Source organism: Petaurus breviceps, unplaced genomic scaffold (assembly GCF_028583685.1).
Source record: "Petaurus breviceps papuanus isolate PSGF00001 unplaced genomic scaffold, PetGlider_PUasm1.0 454, whole genome shotgun sequence".
Lineage (NCBI taxonomy): Eukaryota > Metazoa > Chordata > Mammalia > Diprotodontia > Petauridae > Petaurus > Petaurus breviceps.
Genome location: NW_027186342.1, coordinates 2,849,109 through 2,872,515, shown reverse-complemented (window position 1 = coordinate 2,872,515; position 23,407 = coordinate 2,849,109). Strand labels below are relative to the sequence as shown.

The 23,407-nt window shown below is 42.1% G+C and overlaps 2 protein-coding genes across 5 annotated transcripts in view; one reads left to right on the top strand and one right to left on the bottom strand.

The window, feature by feature from the left end:
• Positions 1-2,848: 2,848 nt before the first annotated feature.
• HNRNPA1 (heterogeneous nuclear ribonucleoprotein A1) lies at positions 2,849-9,851 on the bottom strand. 3 transcript variants are annotated; one of them, XR_011170940.1, is made up of 12 exons: positions 9,701-9,851; positions 8,983-9,099; positions 8,634-8,780; positions 8,285-8,495; positions 8,087-8,179; positions 7,911-8,003; positions 7,495-7,569; positions 7,046-7,204; positions 6,345-6,497; positions 5,819-5,884; positions 3,214-3,291; positions 2,849-2,984 (listed from the first exon to the last, which is right to left on the bottom strand). XR_011170940.1 is itself a non-coding variant. In XM_069101288.1 (11 exons), exons 1-10 carry the CDS (start codon positions 9,713-9,715, stop codon positions 5,829-5,831), a joined length of 1,119 nt encoding a protein of 372 aa, XP_068957389.1. In that variant the 5' UTR covers positions 9,716-9,851; the 3' UTR covers positions 5,274-5,609; positions 5,819-5,828. The 3 variants fall into 3 exon arrangements, 2 of the variants coding, with proteins under 2 accessions (XP_068957389.1, XP_068957390.1); XM_069101288.1 differs by lacking the exons at positions 2,849-2,984; positions 3,214-3,291 and adding an exon at positions 5,274-5,609; XM_069101289.1 differs by lacking the exons at positions 2,849-2,984; positions 3,214-3,291; positions 7,046-7,204 and adding an exon at positions 5,274-5,609.
• Positions 9,852-10,339: 488 nt separating this feature from the next.
• CBX5 (chromobox 5) overlaps positions 10,340-23,407 on the top strand; it is a 41,237-nt gene continuing 28,169 nt past the window's right edge. The window contains exon 1 of one of the 2 annotated variants that reach the window (XM_069101293.1): positions 10,340-10,507. The gene's annotated coding sequence lies outside the window, so the exon portion shown is untranslated. The remainder of the gene's footprint in view (positions 10,508-23,407) is intronic. The other variant, XM_069101290.1, reaches the window with a different exon arrangement.

Below are 23,407 nucleotides of genomic sequence, written 5' to 3'. Positions count from 1 at the left end.
TCCAAAGGGAAGTTGTTTTTTTTTTTTTAAGCAATCGGGGTTAAGTAACTTGCTCAAGGTTACACGGCCAGTTATTTCTGGGTGTGGTGCTGAGTATCTGAGCCTGGATTTGATCCAGGTCATCCCGACACTGGAGCCGGTGCTCTTACTCGCTGAACCACCTGGCCGCCCTTCCAAAGGGAAGTTTTGAATTGGAGAAAAAGAGTGCAATTAGACAAAAGGATCCAGACCTTAAACAGGATAGGAGATGAGGATCAAGTTGTTTAAAAAAAAAATAGATTGACCACCAGGTTCAGAAAGCAGGGGATGGAGCTAGACCATCTATAATCTTGAAATCTCACCTTCTCTCTCCTCCATCCCCCCAAAAGTCACCATCTCTAACCAACACGCTCCAGGGTTCCCTAAATCCATCATGTTGCAATCCTAACCTGTTGGTTCAGACACTAGATAACTGCAAGGGCTCACTTCCATTGAAATGTGATTCAGAAACTATTTGGGTAGCTTCCACTGCACTGGTGGTTTCAGATCTGAGATTTATGGAGCTGATGCACCTTGCGGTGGTGGGGGGAGCGTTTATTTAGAAAGCCTGACCTTCAGCTTCCTGAAATCTGATTTCATTGATTTAAAGGGCTAGTCATTCGCCAGGATACTGGTGAATGGACCAGTGATCTCATTAGTATAGGTAACTCCCAGATAAGGAAATCCTTTACCTGCCTTCAAGACCAAGTCTCTGTCCTACTAATTTCTAAAAGCAAAATGTCTTCATGTATAATGTCATTAGTAGCTAACATTTAAGTAGCACTATGGGCCATATAGTTCACAATTAGTAATAGTATTATTTATATAGTGTTATGTGTCATCTCATGTAGTCCTCACAAACCTAGGCAGAAGATATGATTATCCCCATTTTACTGATGAGGAAACTGAGGCAAAGCTTGTGACTTGCCCAGGTCATGCAGTCTGAGGAGAGATTTGAACACCGGGCTTCCAGTCTCTAGGCCCAGAGCTCTAGCCACTGTGCCACCTAGCTGCCCCCAGTTAGCATAGGTAGGACCTGGGTTCAGACCTTGATAGAGGTTCTTAACCTGGGGTGCCATAGAGGGAAGAAAATTCCATTTCTATCTCAACATAATTGGTCCATTGTAATCCCACTGAGTACATATCCATGATGCAAAAAAAAAATAAGCCAAGTTAGCCTGTGAACTAGATAAATGATCTAAGGACTTTTCTGGACCTGTCTATGCAATGGACCCCTTTTTTGGCAGACAGACCAGAGACACAATACACTCTTTAATCTAGTAAGGAGATAGATGCACAAATAAACTACATGTAAACCCAAGGGGGTGGAGGTAAGGAGGGCTGTTATGCTGAGATATAAAAACTTCTTGGAAGCAACATCTGATTTGAGGTTTAAAGTATTATTCTACTAGGTGTGGGTCAGGGAAAAGCTATTAAAAGGCATAGGAAACAATGAACAAAGGCAGATTATTTTGAAGCTGATAGAAGAGGGGTGACTAGGTGGCTCAGTGAATAAAGCAATGGCCCTGGAGTCAGGAGGACCTGAGTTCAAATGACCTCAGACCCCTAACACTCACTAGCTGTGTAACCTTGGCCAAGTTACTTAACACCAATTGCCTGCCTTCCCCCACTCCAAAAAGCAAAGAAAAAAAATGAAGTTGATAGAAGAGCTTGGCAGATAATGGCTGCTGAGGGCCTTGAAAGTTAAAAAGCCTAGGGTAAAAGATGGCTAGACCAAGTAAGGACCTGGAAGCAGGAGACATTGGCTCCAGGACTACCTTTGCTGGGTGCTCACCGTGCCTGTAGGATAGAGGCCAAAACTTGTATCTAAGTATGGGGCCGATTTTATGAAAACCATAAAGATTCTATAGAAGTCTATCAGAAGACCTGAGCCTATCAAGGAACCTATTATTTCAAATCTCTGGGCTCCAATTACCTTACTAAAATTTGAAACCAGGGCCAATCTCCTTGGGCTCTTACTCTAGGACCTTTCTATCCTTGCCACGTCCTATCATGAGGGAAAGGCAGCAATTTCACAACCTAGACTACAATCGCGTTTGTTTCAGGAGCACATATTTTATAGTCAGATGCCATTGTCCACCTGACTCCAGTAAGCTAAGCGTTAGTTAGTGGGAGCTCAAACTCACAACCCCAAATAGAGTTGGGATTATCAAAGAGAGTAGGGGGCAGGAGTTAAAAGACCAATATTAAAACTACCTTTCCACCCCAACATACATTCCGGTGAGATTTGTGCTCATCAGTCCAGCCTAACCTATCTGGGTCCTGGAGCCAGGAAACTGCATTTCAAAACAAAAGTGCCATTTCTTAAGAGTGAGGCTATTACTCATCAAGCAAGTTATGTCTCTACTTAGATTATCTATGTGATCAAAAGACTAAAAGCACTTCAGACCTGGGGGGTCCTCAGGCAAAATGCCAATCCAGATGACAACCTTTTCATTCCAGGAAAGCTGGGCTTTTGCTTTCCTACCCTTATGTGGTTCTAAGCTGATGATTTCTCAAAGCCAGCTAGAAGACACTTCAGACAATAACTGTCACTGGGGCAAGTCACTTCAACTCAGTTTACCCATCTACAAAATGGAGGTAATAGCACCTACACACTGGGATTGTTTGGAGGAGCAAATGAGATAATTTTGAAATGCTTTGCAGTGCCCGGCACATAGTAAGAGGGCTATATAGTTATTATTCCGAGTAGGGGGTCCTAAACCTTCCCCAAACTAGCATTATATTACATAGTGTCACATAGGGTCAACTTCTCCAAGTTAGTTCAGAAGGTGCTATAGAGATTGAAATTATGACAAGAGGCAGGTAATTAGTTTGAAAAACATTTTACTAGAACCATTTCCATTCTTAAAAAATTAGTGAGCTGCACAGCAGTCAAGAATCAAGTCAGCTGCATACCAGCCAAATTTACAAGTGGCTTCAATTCTGGATCTTAAATGATGCTCCTGCAAAAGGGAAAGACTTCATTCAACCTACTGGATGTACAAACCCTATACCCTCAAATCCCATTTAACCCTGCCCAGATAAAACCTGGAGGATTTACTTGTATAATTGCCTTGGCTTCCTCATGGAGAAAGCTGGCATTGAAAACATCCCCTGAATCCTAACCCTACCCCCCCCCCGACATTTCCATTCATTTTCCCATCCTTAATACTCACATTTTAGCTAACTTACATTTTAAGTAGCCACTTAAATACGCCAAAGGCCTCTAGTTTTTAGAGGGCTGAACAGGTAGTGACAGCAACTTGCTTCCTGGAAAAGTAAGAAACTCTCAGTATTACCTCCTCCCTAGGCTAAAGCCAATTTCAAAATACCCCACCCACCCACCTCCCTTATGGAATACAACCCTCCCCCCACAGCTAGCCCTTTGCAAAAAATTAAAAAATTTAAAATAAAAATGTTTAAAAGTTGTTCCTAAGGCATTATTGTGAGCCACTGTGAAGGGGAAATGGGATAGAGGGCAAGAGGCCAATACTTTCAAGCATGATAATCAACCATTATAATTATGTTAAGATTTAAAGTGCCTACTGGCTTCTCATGAGCATTAATTACATTAGATTTCATCATCAGGGCAAGTGAAGACACTGGAAAGGGGTTTTAAGACTCTAGATGAGCATGACTAGACTGGACTATTTTTATTTGCTGGGCTCAACATGTTATTTCAGCAAAAAGAAAACAAAAACAAAAAAAAACAAAACAAAAACACAGAAAACAACTATAATTTCAGACAAACTATATGGACATAAGTAAAATCTGTTCTTACCTACCAGTATAGCAATAAAACCTTTCCTTCTGGCTCTGACTGCTAGTCCTAAGAGTCAGATGTGCCTTACTCTTGTCTGCCTCCTTCCTTCCGATGGGCACTGAAACTTCTCTCCCTCCTAGCTTTCAGGGATCGTGCCGAGGCCTGCCCCTGGCTTATCTCTGTACACTTGACTCCATACCACAAGTGTCTAAGCGCGGAGCCATTCGCGCTCTACTTGCTAGCAGTTCCTAGTAGCTGAACATCTCCTGGATCTTTAAAGCCATTGATTGTCAGGATTCCTGAGGTATCTGCAAACTCCCTGAACAGTTAAGGTTCCACCTGCCATTGCAAACTCAGCCAATATCAAACCCAAGGGACTAGAAAACTTTTAACAGCATAACCATGCTTCTTCCCACCCCCTCCCCCACACCCACCCCTCCCAACTCATCCCAATTCACCCACCCCTCCTCCCCCATCTTTCCAAAGATTAGTTAAGGGATAGGATAACAAACCAATGGAATGGAATACACAGACCTAGTAAATAAAAGCTTTTTTCTATTCTACAGGATACAAAGTCACTGGGATAAACAGAACATAAATTGACTAAATGAGGGAACCAAAAGGCTTTAAGAAATGACCTTAAGAGCATGTCTCTTCTAGGAAATGGGATTGAAACTGGCCCAAACTCAATACTACACTGTGTGACTGGACACCCGAGTTGGATGAGCCTGGGTGTTGCACTTAAAAGGAAAACTGCAGCTTTGATACAGTTTCAACATGGGCTATCAGCTACTTTTAAAGACCACCCTCCCCCACTTAACCAAAAAGTAATTTGGGACCCCCAGACATTGAGGAATGAGCCTATGATGACCACCCTACTAATGTTAGCTCCATCCTAATGAAATGCAAGTAGAAAAACTTGTACCACTGCAGTTTTCCTTTAATGATCCTTAAGCCTCAAGCCAGTTACATGCCCCAAAACCAAATCATGAACATGGCCTGAGAAATGTTAAGAGATTTGCCCCCAAACTCCCCCTCCACCTCCCAGGGCCTTCTCTTCACTGGGGTGAGGCTTTACTAAGCCAGGTGGGGAAGGGAAAATTCAGACTCAACATAAAGGGACCTTGGGAATTTTCACAAACAAAAATGTTTAAGTCATTGCCAATGATCACAAATGCTGAAGGACATCTTAACTGAAGCCTTGTGGGAAGTGTTATGGGTTTAAGGAATCCATAATAGCCAAATTGCAGGGGAAAACAAATTTCTTGATTTTAGAGGTTAAGTATGGGGTCAGAGGTTTTAGCACTATAAACTGCCAGTCTCACCATGGCAAGACTTATCAATAAAGGCACAATGACTCTATAGGAATATTCACAATGAGGTATTATTTTTAGAAGGGACCTGCCATCACCTTGGGTCTAATTTGATACTGCATGCTTGTTGGGGCAGTTTAAGGGGAACTTCGAGTAGACTAACTTAACACAGCACATTTAAAAAAAGACACATTTATTCAGCGTCATGATCAGACTATTACATTTAGCAATCAACAGCATGGGTGCAAAAAAAAAAATCTACATTAAAACCCTTTGTTGGAATGCTTTTACACTTTCCACAGAACAGAAACTAAAATAACCTGTTATACAATTAGTCACAAATACAGTCCTGGTGTTTTTTTTGCCCATACACAAAAAGTATTGTCTAAAACATGTCTTCTTGTAGCAGCTAGGCCCTGCCACCACTGTGCTTGGCTGAGTTCACAAATCTGTTGTAACCTGTAGCTTCCCTGTCACTTCTCTGGCTCTCCTCTCCTGCTAAGCTTTGTTTCCTGTTGAACAATACGAATAAAGTTGTTAATCTAAACACATATTAAGACTCAAAGCTATAATCCAATAGCAAGTTTTGTTCCCCATAGATTTTGCTGATCTGAATTATTAACATCAACAAATTTACTGCAATTAAAAATGTTAACTATGTTGCACTGCTAGCTACATTTCTGTAAAGCTCAAGTGTGAGGCGAGAAAGCTTAATACTTACCTAATAGTAATTAAAATCTTCTGCCACTGCCGTAACTACTGCTACTACTGGAACCACCATAGCCACCTAGGAACAAAACCTTTCTTTTAGTTCAAGTTCCTAGTATTTTTTCTGCCAGGTTAAGAACCTCACCTATACCAGTATTCACTGGATAAGGAACTAGCTCTGGGGTTATGCCTTGGATATAACAAGTTAACCGCTGTGACTCTAGGCCAGTCACTAGTGTCTTGAGCTCAAAGGTGCTTTTGGTAATGGAACTTTCTCCATAGGGAATTCACTACCAACTGAAATCACAGGTCTAATTACTAATTCTAGGGATTGTAGCCCTAAGGGTAAAAGAATGCTCAGTGCTTTTTATTAACCTTTGTTGGTAAACTTCCCATGTGGACAAAACTATGGATAGACCCTTTAACATAATACCTGAACTATAGGTTGTACAGGAGCAGCTTTTGCTACTTCAATCCTACTTATTCAATCTTCACTTGAGGGCGGCAAATTATTAAAAATTATAAAGCAAACATTCTACCTTGGTTACGTGGTTTGGCAAAATATTGGCCTCCACCATAAGGGCCTGAGCTCCTGCCTCCAAAGTTTCCCCCCTTCATGGGACCAAAGTTTGAAGACTGATTGTTGTAGTTGCCAAAATCATTGTAGCTTCCACCACCTCCAAAGTTGCTTCCTAGAACAAAAAAAGGTGCCCTGCTAGTTACTAGAAGGCAACCAGAAGTCAATAAATCATCGCCATCCTCCCACAGTTCTATGAGTCACTGACAGCTTACATGCCCTTTGTGCACTCCCTTTCCATAGTGGATGAGACAGCCGGTTGGGTAATCTAATCAGTCACAATGCCACTGGGTAAATAAAATATAACTTTCTCCAGGGCTTTAAGGAGGAAAACTGATGTGTATTTATATATATAATCTGATCAGACTACCACTGCCTAACACTGTTGGAAAATGTTAGGTCAAAGAACCCAAAATAATCCAAACACTAAAACTTGCTATGGAAGTGATTCAGTAAGCTTTATCTAAACTTCAGGCAGGGAGTGAGGCGGCCCAGCTTAAAGCTGGGAGGAGGTAGCTTTCTGAAAACCAGGTTTCATGCAGTGCACTTGTTCAATGCTGTTAAAGAGCATCAAACCCCAAAACAAGATCATGTTTTTAAAAACTACAACACTAATCTAGACTACCACATCATAGCACTTGTTTGGGTTTACTTGATACCTACCACTACCACCGCCAAAGCCGCCTCCGCCTCCTCCGTTGTTATAGCTGTCATAGCTGCCACTCCCGCCATAGCCACTGCCCTGGTTTCCATAACCCTGTCCACCACTTCCATAGCCTCTGTTTCCTCCAGAGTAACCAGGGCCGCCTCCTCCATAACCACCTACAGAAGAATACAATTCTTCTCAGTAAGACAAATTTGACAGTCAAAAAAATCCATGCAAGCTTAAAGGCTCAAGGCCAATACACAGCATGCATGTTATATTGGGAAAAATCAGGTCAAGCTCAACACATGCAGCACTTGGAAAAAAAAAAACCAAAGAAAATAAAAAAAAGCAAAACTAGGCCTGTTCTAATGGGGGAGAGGAAGGGCCAAGAATCAAGAATCCTCCATTTACCCAACTTATATCTAAAAATATAAACATATATAATATAAATATAAAGAGCACATACCATCATTTCCAAATCCATTGTAGCCATCTCCACTTCCACCGTATCCTCCACCACCACGACTGCCACCAAAACCACCTGGAAGAAAAAGGGCATTCAGTTGGACACAACAATAAAACCCAGTTTTTCTTTAAAAAAAAAAAAAAATCTAGCCATCCTCAACCAGCCAAGCCATATTTACTATAATCAACTTAGGTACCAAATTAAGAAAAATACTGGTGACCATAAACTATAACAGTCCAAAATGGGAACAAATCACAGGAATGCTACCAACTAGGCAGCAAAGGCCTGACAGAAATTTAGTAATAGATAGTAAGTATGGTTACCAGAAGCAAACACGCACCAAGCTTTGAGTTAAAACTAACAAAATAAAAAGTCATCTGGATAAATACTGCTACTTGCTTATTGTGAAAACATACCACGACCACTGAAGTTCCCACCACGGCCAAAGTTATCATTTCCACCGAAGCCACCTCCACGGCCACCACCAAAGTTTCCAGAACCACTTCGACCTACATAAAAAAGCAAAAAACATTTAAAAACTGGAAGGAATAGGCATAAAATGACCACCAACCAAGTGGTTTGGAAAATCTACCTCTTTGACTAGATGAAGCGCTGGCCATTTCTTGCTTAGACAAAGCTTTCCTTACTTCACAGTTGTGGCCATTCACAGTATGGTATTTTTGAACTAAAGGAAAAAAAAGCTCTGATGAGAAACCTCTAAATGGCTGAAAATCTCAACAAAGTAGATTTACAAAGCTTGGTTACTTCCAAGTCTATTTGTGATACTCACTGACAATCTTATCCACAGAATCATGGTCATCAAAGGTAACAAAAGCAAAGCCTCTCTTTTTGCCACTGCCTCGGTCAGTCATGATTTCAATCACTTCAATTTTTCCATATTGTTCAAAATAGTCTCTCAGGTGATGCTCCTCAGTGTCTTCCTTAATGCCACCCACAAAGATCTTTTTCACAGTTAGGTGGGCGCCTGGCCTTTGAGAGTCCTAGGAGACAAAGAAAAAAACAAAATGGTGGAAATTGCTACTAAAGCAATTTTTGATCTTGAGATACCTAAAGCCTGGAAAAAGGGCTAACCTGATCTGCATTATTAATCAAGACTTCCAAAAGGTGAGGAAACCTACCTCTCTGGAAACAGCTCTCTTTGGTTCAACAACTCTGCCATCCACTTTGTGAGGTCTGGCGTTCATGGCCGCATCTACCTCTTCCACTGTGGCATAGGTAACAAAACCAAAGCCCCTGGAACGCTTGGTATTTGGATCCCTCATCACCTGGGACATGAGGAGCACATAACACAACGTTAATAGGCAGTAATGCTAATAGAAAGCACAAAAAGGCCTTCTAGGTATGGAAGGAGATAATTGGGCACTCACAAATTCAAAAGGGAGCCACTTCCAACAAAGGAGTTAATAAACCCTGCTTCCCCACGTGAATCTGTCCCCAAGATCTGATCGGGTAAGGCCCCGAACTCACCACGCAGTCTGTGAGCGTGCCCCATTGCTCAAAATGGCTCCTTAGGCTCTCATCCGTCGTCTCAAAGCTGAGGCCGCCGATAAAGAGCTTCCGAAGCTGCTCGGGCTCCTTGGGGGACTAGACAGCACAAGACAAAGGATGGGGAGAGGGAGGCTCGTTAAGTCGTCGCCGGTGGGCGGGGGAGCGAGGGCGCCTCGCTTTAAAGGACACGTGTCGCCCCCTCCCCCCACGCCCACAGCAGAGGACAAAGAGTGGGCCCCGAGCGCTGCGCTACCGCACGGTCCGGCCTGTCAGACGACAGGCTGCGGGTGGGCGAGGGAGAGAAAGGAAATGCTGCGCATGCGCAACAAAGAGAGGGCGAGCGACAACCGAGAACAGCCAACGGAAAAAAAAATCGTCGCCAGGCAATCGAAACAGGCCCCGGATCGAGGGGAGGTGAAGTGAAATGAGTCAAAGGGTCTGGGCCCATGCGATTCAAAGAGATTGTAAATCGTGGAGGGCCGCGAGGGAGAGCTGGAGGTTCATGGCGGCTGGGCCTACAAAATGGCGACCCCGAAAAAGGGGGGTGTGGGAAGGAGCAAGCCAAAGTGAGCAGACTACAGAATTCACGAATACGGGTCCTTATCAGAGCCGTATCGAGCGAAGCTCCGGAAGAAGGGACGGAGAATGGAGCAGGGAAGAACGAGAAAGCACAATCTTGAGGCTGCGACTCCCTTACCTCTGACTTCGACATGGCGAGAGCGGCAGCAAACGCTTCTGCGATCCTTCTCCAACGACGTCGAGAACAGAAAGGAGCTAGCTCACTCGCGTATCTGCCTCCCCACCTCCGGCCCCGCTTTTTAATCCCGCCTCCTCGCGTTTAGCATTGGTAGACTCCGCCCCTACTTGGCAACCATTGGATAGCTTCAGTCATTCTACATGCTGATTGGTCTATGGTAGCGTATTTTAGCGTAACGTAATGCGTTGCGTAAATTCCGCCCCGAGGAGGCTGCTGATTGGCTTGCGAGAAGTTCTTTTTCTTTTTAAAGCGCCTGATTGGCTCTGCTGCCAGTCACTCTTGTTTGAAAGTAACCAGTTTTTTTAGATCACTTTAATTTCTAATTCCTAAAAATATTACACTATATTTAGAGAGGGAAACACTATTAAACATGAACAATTAGAAAAATAATGAGTGACTAAATTACTTTTTTTTAACCTCTGTGGCTCAAAGCGCATGCGTCGTGCCACAGCCAATTAACGCAAGCGCAATAAAAAAAACCTGAGGGCTATTTGTAACAGGAGTAATGGCGGGGAAGAACGGACCTATGTAATACACCTGCGCAGTGGCGGGAGGTTTGTCTCTTTCTGCGCAGGCGCAGTGGGCGGAGGAAGGGTCCTTCCTTGGATCGCGTGCGCAAGCGCAGCGGCGGATCCGTTTTGGCGGGCGGTTGGCGTTGCGCAGAAGGCGGCGGTGGTTTCTTGTGGTCCGGCCTCTTCGCAGAGGAACGGGGGCAAGGTTAGGGTGAGAGAACGCTCTCAGTCCCGGGTAAGTGGAAAACAACCATGTCTGCACTTCTAGGTCCTTGGAGCAATTCCAATCGGGCCCGTTATTGTGTGAAATGAATGGACCGCTGGGGTGGGGGGAGGCGGAGGAAGAGCGACAGGATTGGTCAACCAATAGGAGACCAGGGGGCGGGTGTAGTTGTCCTGATGGCCGGTCCTCTTCTCCAATGGCTGTATAGGAGGGAACCCAATGGATGAAAAAGATTGACAAGACTATAGTCCAATTGAATCTCCATTTGGTGGTTCCTAGTAACGGACATCGCTCCTTGGGCCACAGGAAGGCGGGAGGCGGGTTCTTTCCTGAGCTGGGACGCTCTAAGCAAATTGGAGAGAAGTGCGCGGGGAGGCTGGGCTCGCCAGAGAGACAAGGGTCTGCGCCCAATGTGAAACATGAGGGTCGGGCCTTTCAGGTGGATGGACGAGGCGAGTAGCCAATAGGAGGTCAAAGCAAGGAAAGCGCGCGGGGAGACGGCCCAATCAGCGCTCTAGCGGGGGAGGGCTTGGATTTGGGGTTCCAAGGAAGGAGGCTTGCCTTTTGGGGGTGGGGACCCCCAGGGGATGACTTGTTTTTCCCCGAGGTCCGTGGGCTTGCCCCCTCCTCTGCGTGTTCCCGCAGTAGTGCTCTCAAGCCTGATTGATCGTCTGTGCTTGCCTGAGTTTGGCATTTCTCCCCTCTCAGGGTCCAGTGCAGGCCAGGGACAGACCAAGACCACATGTTTGTTTGGAACCTTTCTTTGTACCCCCATAGCACGCTCCAAGATTGCTTATTTGTCTGGAACCTTGCCTTTTAGCACACACACACTCACCCCAAAACCACATGTTTGTCTGGAGCCTTTGTACCCTATATACACACACTCCAAGACTATATTTTTCTTTAACATACACAGATTCGCCAAGACCATGTGTTTGAAACCTTTCTTTTTAACACAACATACATATTTGTTTGGAACTTGCTTTTTAAGGCATGAATATACACACACAACACCCCCACCTCACCCCTTTCCTTTTCTTTACCTAGTCATTTGGTCATCTCAAACTGCCCAAGTAGGCATGCCTTGGGGAATCCGGAAGCCTATTGATAACCTTGAGGAATTTTGGTGTTTCCTGGGCCCCCCCCCCCTTCCTATTCACGTTTTGTGAAAGAAAAGGATATCAAATGCTTTGTTCTAAATGGGTTAAGTAATTCTGTAAGGGTTAAAAATTGAGCTTCTTTGGAAGTAGTGTAATTTAGGAAATTTTATTATATAGTCCTTTCTGATTTTGTATAACAAAAGAAATGAAATTTTAAAAAGACGTTTGGTAAGTAAAAACTCAAAATTTGCTTCCCTGTTAATTCCCATTTTCTCTGGTTTATGCAAAGGATGAAGTGTTCTGAGGATGCCCTATAATTTCATTGGTTTAGGGAAGTGCAGAGTAAGGAAATCAAGAAACTCCTTAGAGTGTCATAGTTCCTGGGACACAGATTAATTAAGGGACTTGCAGGGGATCACCCAGCCAAGATATATGTGCCAAAGACTGGGCATGTCTTCCTAACTCCAAGGCCAGCTCCCTATCCACAATAACAGGATTTATCTGACATGATCTAACCAAACATAATCTCAGTATTTGACCACACGGTATATGACATGAGATGAGTTAATGCTACTCTCTCCATCATTTGTTTTAAAGTTAGGGGGCAAATGAATAATTTGATGAGAATCTCATCTGAACCTTTATCTTCCTCTCATAAACTGGAGATTAACCTTAGGGAAAAAGAGATACACCATATTTTGATAGTAATGATGGGGTATAGGCTCTGGGAAACCCCTTGAACTCTGATTGAATCTTCCCATTTAATAGACTTTGAAAACCAGATTAACAAGTATGTGAGCTCTTTATTTAAAGATCCATAGGCTTCACATTGTTCAAGAAGAGTGTATTATAATATATTTATATTTTGTGTTTTCCATGCCTGGTTGAATAAAAACATAAATTCATTAAAATTTTTATTATTGTTACCAACCTGTTAACTTGCTATACATTTGTGTTGTCTTCACAGATGTTTGAGTGCTTAACATGAGTGTGAGTATGCTTTTGTTCAAAGAGGGCCTTATTTATTTCATTCTTTCTTGTATTTTCAGCTAGGTTGAACCTCTTACAAGTCATTTTAATCAAGTCGTTTGTTCACACTTTTTCCTTTGGAAACTAGGTCCCCAAATCACTCCCTCCTTCAGTCAAGATTGGACAGCTGATTTACCATCTTTGGGGAAAGGACCTTGTCTGTGGGGATTCATCTTTGCAGCCTGTTAAATATGAAATTTGTGAACATGGCAGTTTGAATGACAAATTAAGTGAGTGAGGACTGGGAGGTTGGAATAGCTTCAGGTTCAAGCCCCCAGAACTTCTTGGTTTATACAGCTAAAGTAAGCAATGGTCTTTGATTAAGTATGTTTATTTTTAGTTTTTCACTTTAAAAAATTTTTTAAATTACATTTTAAGTTCCAAACCGCTTCCCTCCCACCCTCTCTCCTCACCCTAACTAGAGAAGGCCACCATTTGAGATAGATTCGTGTTTGTAAAAACATACACACGTGCACACATAATATATATATATACATATATATACACACATATGTAAAACCATACTAATCATATTTCTATTAATCCGTTATTTCTCTAGAGGCGGTTAGCATCTTCCTTCATACGTTCTTTGTAGTTGATTTGAATATTTATAATATTCAGAATAACAGTCATTGACAGTTATTCTTCAAACAGCATTACTGTTACTGTACACAACATTTTCTTGTTTCTGCTCATTTCACTCTGTTATTTCATGCAAGTCTTTCCATGTTTTTCTAAAATCAACCTGTTCATTATTTGTTATAGCACAGTAATTAATATTCCATCACAGTCATATATCACAACTTGTTTAGTCATTCTCCAATTGATGGGTATCTCTGCGATTTTTCATTTCTTTGTTACCACAAAGAGAGCTGCTTTAAATATTTTAGAATATATAGGTTTCCAGGCAGCTGGGTGGTGCAGTGAATAGAACACTGGCTCTGGAGTCAGGAGTACCTGAGTTCAAATCTGGCCTCAGACACTTAACACAAAAACTAACCTTGTGACCTTGGGCAAGTCACTTAACCCTAATTGCCCTCCAAAAAGCAAAAAAAAAAAAAAGTATAGGTTCTTTTCTTTTAATCCTGATCACCTTGGGAAACAGATCTAATAGTGGTATTGCTGGGTCAAAGGGTATACACAGTTTTATAATTCTTTGGGCATAATCCCAAATTGCTCTCCAAATTGGTTGGGTTAATTCCCCGTTCCACCCATAGTATACTAAGTTCCTAGTTTTTCCACATCCCCCAACATCTGTTATTTTCCTCTTCTGTCATTTTAGCTAATCTGATAGGTGTGAGATGATATCTCAGAGTTGTTTTAATTCATATTTCTCTAAACAGTAATGATTTAGAACATTTTTTAATATGACTATATATTGCTTTGATTTCTTCTTTGAAAAACTGCCTGTTCATATCCTTTTACCATTTTTCAGTTGGGGAATGATTCACTTGTATTCTTTAGGAAATTCTTTTAGTTTGTATCCAACTTTCCTTCCCTACCACACAGTTTATTCCTCATGGAATATTTTAGTGGGTTTTACAGAAAGAAGTTGTAAATTTAATATGAATAGACTTCTAGTCCAAGGTGCTAAGTAAATGTTCTGCTAAATATTAGCCTGTTAACTCCCCACCATTATACAAGTGGGGACTTTTTATTTTCTATCCATTATTGCTAACCAGGTCAACCCTGAATTGAACCAGTGGAGGTGTTCTTTGTGCCAAAGAAATTCTCATTTGACCTAGTGGTGTAACATACAGGAATTCAGTTTTCTGCCTCTGAAAAATCCAGTTCCGGGTAATGAGCTGGTAAAGATTCTATTGACTATATTTAACATTAAACTCACGAAAAAAATATGTTTATACTTTGTGTTTTCCATGCCTGGTTGAAGAAAAACAAAAGGCCAATTTATCTTGAAGACTGTTTAATGTTCAAGGAAGACTTTGGTATTTGGGAAACTGGAGAGCAGGATACCCGTTTTAACTTAAAGCTTGTCTCAGGTTGTTGGGGAAATGAATGAAGGATGACCTGATTTGCTGTCCTGTGAAAAGTTAGGGGACTTGGGGGCAGCTAGGTGGCACACCAGCCCTGGAGTCTGGAGGACCTGAGTTCATATTCAGCTTCAGACACTTAACTCTTACTATGTGCTTAATCCCAACTGCCCTGACTTTCTCCTTTCACAAAGAGGGGGGGGGAGCTATAGACACTCAGTAGGAGCCTTAGAAAGGGAGGTGAAAGGAAGTAATAAGTATTTATCAAGCTTCTACTAGGTGGCAGGTACTGTGCTAAGTGTTTTACAGTATTTCATTTGATCCTCTCAACAACCTGTGAAGTAGGTAGATGAAGTTGTTATCACCATTTTGTAGTTAAGAAAACTGAAGGAGACAGGTTAAATGACTTGCCCAAGGTCACAAACTAGTGTCTGAAGTCAGATTTGAACTCAGGTTTTCCAGACTTCAGGTACAATGCTCCATATTTATTCCCAGTACCACCTAACTGCCTAAAGGTCCTTGGATTATATTGAGGCAATATGGCTTATTGATCACTAAATTTCAAACATAAAGTGGTTTATAAGTCATATTGTAGTTGGCTAATAACAGCTCATCTCTTTCCCCACCTCTTCCAAATGTCTCCAACTGCCTGTCCTTTTTTTTTTTTTTTGAAGGGGGAAGGCAGGGAAGTTGGGGTTAAGAGACTTGCCCAAGGTCACACAGCTAGTAAGTGTAAATAAAGTATCTGAGTCGGATTTGAACTCAGGTCCTCCTACTCCAAGGCGGGTGCTCTATTCACTGTGCTACCTATCTGCCCCAGCCTGTCTTTTTTAAGGACTACTTTTCTTACCAATTAGCTTATCAGTAGTTGAATCCTTGTTCTCACTCTTTCTAGTGGTAGGGAAGTAGTGTAATTAAAGAAGGAATGCAGGAAAGTTAAGTAAGGAGAATTGCAGCAAGGTTTTCTAGTAGTCACTATTTACACATTATTATTGATGAACTTGGACTCTGGGCAAGCATCTCTTCTCCTAAACATAAACTTTGATTTCCCCCATCTACTTGTAAAAGATGAATCTTCCTAGTAATTGCACTAATGGGAAGGAATCCAGGTCGTCCAGAGGAGAGTTGGCTTGTGAAGAGTCCAAGACACAGATTGGTTGGGATTTCTGTAAGCCACTGTGAGGCACATACTCATTTCTGATGACAACTTTACACTTGTGTTGGCAGAACACCCACAGTGACAACTGCCTATGTTTAGTCTGTCCAGGAGCTCTGCCCGCCAGCATGTTTGGGGAAAAACCTACACTGTTCCTCTCAGCAGCTATGTCAATAGTAGACCATTCTGGATTTGTTTTGTTGAGTCTGCCAAGGGTTTCTTTGGAAAGTTGCCTCAGTTTACCTCTGAGTAGGCAGGGGTGATGGGTGTTGCCTCCTTAGGCATCTATACAGGATATTCCCAAAAATGTTAGTGCAGTTTTACATTTTAATAGCTTTAAATACACTAAGACTTTTGGGATGCTCAATATTTGGCTTAGCATGTGCCCAGGATAAGATTAAGAGGGTTGATTCATAAGTGAAACTCTGCATCTAACCTTAAGAATGTGGTTTTTGCCTTATTTTTTTTTTGTCTGTTCCCCTCACATCTCCACCTTCCTAGAAGAATTTAATTTAAAAATAAAAATTGAAACCTGTATTTTAATAATTTCTTGAAAACCTTTGTTGAGTCAAGCTGGAGGTGAAGTGAAGAAGTGGCTTGAGCAGCCCCCTCCCTGTGTCCCCTGTCTCTAGCTGAGCTCTCTTGATACAAGTTACTTAATTTAACTAAGTTCTCTCTGCATCTCAGGGACCTTATCTGTTTCATGGTGACTTGATGGTAAGCTTTAATAACTCATGTCTATATATTTAGAGTTTGCAAAAGGCCCTCTTCTCCATCGAGGTAAGTAGTGTCCATTTTACAGATTTCATGGGTGTGTCCAGTAATTTTTGTAGTCTGTCATGTCACTCAGCTCTTCCATTTTAAACCTCTTGTACTTTGTTTACTATACCCCACCCTAAAGGCCTAATTCTCCACCTTAATATCTTGTGATTCAATGAATGATTTGTCTGGTTAATCAGTGTCTTTGTGGAAGTTTAAAAAACAATAGCTTTGATTAGTTTAACTGGGGTTTCTGACCAAAGCTCTAGGCATTCCCCTTGCTAATGGATAACTAACTCACTTGTTGACCTGTTCAAAGCAGTGCTTAATATCTTGGTGTTGTAGCTTCTTTAAAGCAAGGGCTTTCTAAATAGAATTTAATGGGCATGCTAGGCCTTTTCTCTTTACTTCCCAAAGGCCAAAAGTCCTCCAAATCTGAAATTATGCCTTTAAACTAAAGAGGCCATGGTCAAAGTTAGTCTTGGCCTTCATGGCTTTTATTTTCTTTTAAAAGAGTGGAATGCATTTAGGCCTGGGAGTCTGTTCTCACACACTAGCAGAAGAAAGAGCTGTAGTAAACTGGGCTATGGGGTAAGGAGGTATATTTTGTGGCCCCTCCAGCTGTTTCCTGACCACTGGGAAATTTTCAGGAGTTCTTTTCTGTTCTGGTTTTGTCGTTGAATTTCCCAGGGATCATCAGCGTATGTTTGGGGCCAAAAAAAGGAGAGTAGTCCAGGGTACAGCTAGCATGTAGAATTAAATTCAGGAAATTGAAGCCCTGCCTTCTAAGAGGTCAATCCAGGCTCTGCTGAGAGGTCTTGAGTTTCATTCCTTAGGCCAGCCCCTTGACCCCTGAGAATCCAAGAGCTCTGTAGGATAAGCAGATAGCTGATTTGTGTGGTCTTTCACAATAGATTACATTTAAGAATGATAAAAATGAAAGAGGATGGGGAGCAAAGGCATAGGTAAAGGAAACTCAAGAGATAAATCAGAAACCTTATTTTATTCTTAGTTGTAATTTCTTTGACCATCACACCTTGTCTTTTTCTGGGGCGCGGGGGGGGGGGGGGGGGCTTCTTAAACTTTTTCCACTCCTATGGCCTGAGGGCATTCCGGAGTGCTGAGTGAGGGAGCTCTGGGTCCAGAATATAGGCTACCAGAAACACCTTGGATTCATTAGGCATTTAATTTTTAACTAATTTTTGGCCAAATTTTTGGGTCAAGACCCACAGTTTAGTCACTGTTCTAGGGCACAGAATCTTAACCCTTTTGTATGTCATAGACCCCTATGGCAGTCTGGTGAAGCCTGTTGACTGACCCCCTCTCAGAATCATGTTTTGTTGCCTAAATTCTTTAATGGAAGGAAATGCTCGTTTTCAATTGGAGGTTAGTAAGAATAAAGATGTATTTGTTCTTCCCATCCAAGTTTATGGGCTCCCCCCAACCCCACTCTTTATGGGTCATACAGCATCTTCCTTCACTCTCAGGGAGAGTGAGGAGTCAAGTCAGCAATGCCCACATTGCTAGCCTGGGTGGCTGGAAGGATGGTGGCACCCACAACAAAACTGGGGAATCTGGTAACTCAGATGGTAAGTTCAGTTTTGGGACATCTTGAATTTGAGATGTCTGTAGGATATTTAGTTTGAAGTACTCAGTAGGCCAGCAGTTGGATCTTCACAAAAAGCCTCAGCTGTGGTGGGTCTAGAACTAGATTTGGAAGCAGCAAAACTTGAATCCCAGTCTGAAGGCCGGCCTCTGCCACTGTGATCATGGATAAGTCCTTTCACTACTAAGCCAGTTTCCTCCTTTATAAAATGAGGTTAGAAGTACTCTGCCCCCAGGTTCCTCTGACCTTGAGAGGTAGGGAGGACAGGTATTACTAGCAGTAAGCCAGGGGAACAAAAAAATCTCATTTTCCGGACCCCTAGCCCAGTAACTCCCCTTTCCCTTGTGCACAATTGCCTGGTTGTATTTTTATTTACCCTTAATGTCTGCTGGTGGAGGTGCTAAAAGAGGGCTGCTTGGCCAGAAAGACTAAATCTGTCAGTAAGCATTCATTAATCAGCCTACTGTGTTCCAGTCTCCTGGGGATACACAAAGACAAAAATGAACTTGTTCCCTGCTGCTCCGTGAGCTCACTTGACAGTTTATCCAAGGAGACAAGTGCTCAAATATGTCCATACAAAGTAAATGTAGTATACTTGGGGGTAGCCGGTGGGGGAGGACTTACTGAAGAAGGTGGCATTTGAGCCAGGTATTCTAAGAGGCAGAGAGGGAGGAGAGGGGACATTGCAAGGGGAGTGATATGTGTGTAAGACCGGGGAGGACAGTAGAGGCCAGGTTATGAACAAACAGCTTTAAAACTCAAAAAAGAGCTCCAGTTGATTTAGCAGAGTAGTGATACTGTTGGTCCTGTGTGCTTCAGGAAAATCATTTTGGCAGGTATCTGGAGAGTAGATAGGAGAGGGCAGAGACCAGTTAGGAGGCCAGAGGTGCTGAAGGCCTTAATTAGGGTAGTGACCCAATGAATAGGGAGAAAGTAAAGGGTGCAAGAGATATATGGTGGTGGTAGGAATGACAGAATGAGCAGTTGGTTATATGTGAGGGGTGAGGGAGAGAGGAGTCAGCAGTGCCAACAGTGCCAACCTGGGTAACTGGAAGGATGGTGATGCCCTCAACAAAAATAGGGGGGACTAAGATAATAAGTTTAATTTGGGGCACTTTGAATTTGAGATGTCTATAGAATATGCCATTTGAAATACCAGATAGGCAGTCTGTTGAAAATTTGTGACTTGCAGCTCTGAAGAGCCTGGATATATAGATGTGAGAGCCATCTGCATAGAGAAAATTAATCCCTCCAGGACTGAGGAGGTCACCCTCAGAAAGAAAGCACAGGGCATTGGAGAGAGCCTAGGGAGCACATAGGGGTGTGGCATGGACAATAAGCCTGATAGGGGGCCTGGAAAATGATCAAACAAGTAGGAAGAAAACCCCAAAAGAGCAATGTCACAAAAACCCAGAGGAGAGAGTATCAAGGAGGAAAAGTTAGTCTGCTGTGTTAATGCTTCAGAGAAGTTGAGAGAAAGCAGCTGGAGGAGTAGGGAGGGAACTGAAGTGCCCACCTCCTGCAAACCATTCTACTAAACTGTACAAAAAATTATCTAAATCCCTTCCAAAGAACTATTAGGCTCACAGGTGACTTGCCCAGCATCACACTGCTATTAATTTATAAATATTTCCCTCAGGTTTTCCTAATACCAGGCCTAGTGTTTAGTTACCATTAAGTTTGGCACCTAAATCTATAATCATTTATTAGGTGCCTACTATGTGTAGATACTATGCTGGCCTAAAAGGGGTGGAGGGAAGTTCCTGCTCTCAAGTTTATATTCTAAAGAGAGGAAGAAGGAGGAGAAGGTACTTAACCTGAACGTGTCCCAGACGAGTTCAGCCTGCAGGAGTTGTCGGAGTTGAGCTCTTTCCTTAAATGGAGGCTTGATGTTTGTGGGGGGGGCCCCCCCCATCTGAAAAGGTAGAGTTACAAGATCCTTTGGTAACTTTGGAGAGAGTAGTTTTCTTTAAATTGGTGAAAGAAGATGTAGAAACACTGAACTTCAGAAATTGATAAAAGGAGGAGAGTGTGTGTGTTTGTGTGGATGGTGGGGGTAGGGTCTAGTGAAGGGTTTTATCTGTATGCGATAGATGATTGTGTTTATAGGTATGGGGAAAGAATGAGCACATGATTGGGCTAATCTACTGGAAAGGAGGGGGATGGGATCGAGGATACAGAGAGAGGGACTGGCCTAGGGGAGGGCAAAAAATGAGGGTAGTGGGAGTAATTGAGAACTGGGATTTGGCAAGGGATGAACTTGAAAAAAGCAGAGGTACAAGAGATAAAAGATCAGTGTAGACTATAACTGATTGTAGGGTCAAGCTTGGGAAGAAAGAAGAAGAGGGATTAAATCAGAATCACTAGGTGGTGCAGTAAATAGAGCACTGGCCCTGGAGTCAGGAGGATCTGAATTCAACTTCAGCTTCTGATACTTGACACTTAACTTGCTGTGTGACCTTGGGCAAGTCACTTAACCCCACTTGGTAGCCTGGGAGAGGGATAGGTAGATTGAAGATCTGGGTGGGGCCTAAATAGATTTAGGGAGGGAGATTATGATATAATTTCAAAGTTTTCTATCAAAAAGTGTAATACTTTTGCATGACAGGGAGGTCAAGTATGTGGCCATCCTTGTGTGTCGCTGAGGTAAAATGAAAGTGTAAATCTTGGGAAGGGCAGATAGAGCTGGGCCTGGAGTCAGGAGGATCCAAATGGAGTCAGTGACTGAAAAATAGCTAAACAACCATCAGATCTCAGGAGTTAACAAGATTGAGTGATTGAGAGGTATCTGAAGGAACATCTCACATGTATGTTGGTAGTCCTTCAATATAAGGGAAGAATTGGGAGGTCAGGGGCAGCTAGGTGGCACAGTGAATAGAGTCAGGAGGACCTGAGTTCAAATGCGGCCTCAGACACTTCACACAAAACTAGCCATGTGACCTTGGGCAAGTCACTTAACCCCAATTGCCCTCCAAAAAGCAAGAAAGAAGAATTGGGGGGTCAAGAGGAAGCCTTCAACCTTTGAATATTAGAGACTTAACTAGACTTTTTTTTCCTGTCATGGTGGCAGAAGAATTAAGTTATAATTCTGAGTAAAAAAGCAGATTTTGGCAAGTACAGTTCATTGGAATACCCAATTGTGATCCCAGTAGTTGGAGATTAGCCGTCCTTTTAACCTGCTTGTCTAGTAGTGGCCTTTGTGTGCTGTTTTAAATATCAATTCATCTGGAGCACTGAGCATACTTTTATGAGACTGTGGCACAGTAACTCACACTTAAATGTCAATAGAGACACTTGCAAAGACCTGCAAGGTTCAATAAGTTCTGGTGTGGGTTTGTTTCTCCTGTCATCACCCATTATATTTTTTTTACAGCTTTTAAATTGCTACAGAGAGAAATTGGTCTGGATTGTAATGGATGGTTAAGGAGCTGCCAAGGATACCCTTGTATGGGGTAGGGAAAAGTTCAATACTGTTTTGATTCTATTTATCTAAATTGTAGGCTAAGGCTTGAATATAATTCATGTTGCAGATACACCAAAGTGATGGCAAAGCACAAAATTATACTGTACATTGAAGGAATGTTGGCCATTTTTCCAGTCCCTGAAGTTTTACAGTATTTTGAATTACATCTCTCTTAGTTGGGTTATATCAAATTCCTTTCGCCTCACCAACATTTGCAGATCAGGGTTTAATTATTTTTGAAACTCCAGATTGTGGTAAATACAAATCGAATTTTCTATTTGTGGCATTCCTGTCATTGGTTAATAAAATGAAAAATCCCAAATTGTGCTATGTCTTAAGCATACCTCTTTTTAGAAGTAGAGGGATGAGCACAATGATCTTGCTGATTTTCATCCCCAAAGCTGCTGATTTTCAAAACTCATGCTTGTGATGTGATGTGAGTAGCTACTAAGTCATATTATTTATTATATAGTGATTGGTACTTGGAAATGGTTCTGATGACAATATCAGTGGACTCTCAACTTCTGTTTTAACACACTGGGTATATGGAAATATAATCTATCAAAGTGGCCTTTCCCCCCTAAATAAGTAAGCAAGCAAGCCAAAGAAAAGTGTAACATAACAAATTCCTAATAATCACTAATACTTTCTATAGGGCTTCACAGTGAGCAAAGTATATTTGATCCTCACAAGATTGATTAAAAATGTAGTGGCAGCTATTCTTTATTATCCATAGATATGGAAACTGAAGCATGGAATGAATCATTTTAAAGTGCTTACTAGCTACTGGGGATATAGAGACAAAAAGATCGCTGCTCTCAAAAAGATGACTACAGTCTGTTTTTAAAAAATAACTTCTACATGTCCGACTCTGCTACCCCATTTGGGGTTTTCTTGACAAAGATACTGGAGTGGATTGTGATTTCCTTCTTCAGCTCATTTTACAAATGAGGAGATTGAGGCAGAGTGAAGTGACTTGCTCAGTCACAGCTAGTATGTGTCTCAGTTTAGATTTTAACTCACAAAAGTAGTCACCTAGCCACCCCTGAAAAGTTAAGGGATCTGTCCAAGGCCACACAGCTAGTTTCCTCCTGCTAAAAATTTTTTAATTGTGGTGAAATATAATACCAAAGGGAATTGCTTGATCTGATTGGGAAATGGTGGGTTCAGTACTTGATCCATCTTGGCCTTAAGATTGTGAGGGGAAATAAATTTTTCATTTAATACCCACCTGGGTATGCCTTTAGATGAGTCTTAACTGGTCCAAAAGCTGGGGTTACTAGAAGGCAACAGCTGGAAATTATATTCTCCTGCTCAACAGGTGCCTGTTTCCATAGTCTCCCTCTCATAGTTTCCATAGTCTTTGTCATGGTGAAGTTCTTCTTAGGTCTGCCCAACCTGAGTGGGGTCATGTTCTATCACTACTTCAAAGCGATTTTAAAAAATATATCCAGATAATTGTTTAGTTTCTAAAATTAGTAATTTGGTTGATAAATATGTCATTTCATCAAACCAGACTCTGGGTATTACAAATTCAACTAATTTTTGTGGTAGTTTAAGAGGAGATAAGTGAAATCTTCAAAGTGACCTCCTCTTTCAGCTAATTAAAAAAATAAGCCAAGTTAACTAGACTATTCCTGGTAGTTCCATCCACCCTTTATTGGGAGGTGTAAATATGCCAGGAAGTGGCCCAAGAAAGAAGGCCTAGATAAACTTAAGATAATTAGTCCCTGGGTAATTGAATTTCAACTGCAGCTGAAACTGTGTTTTAGCATGACTTAGAACATCATCTGGAACGGTGCTAACCA

Excerpts from the sequence above, each read along its gene's own strand:
- HNRNPA1 (XM_069101288.1), bottom strand. Across the intron at positions 8,180-8,284 it reads TTCTGTGGATAAGATTGTCA|TTCAAAAATACCATACTGTG; the intron begins GTGAGTATCACA and ends TTTTTCCTTTAG. Across the intron at positions 7,205-7,494 it reads CAATGGATTTGGAAATGATG|GTGGTTATGGAGGAGGCGGC; the intron begins GTATGTGCTCTT and ends ATTCTTCTGTAG.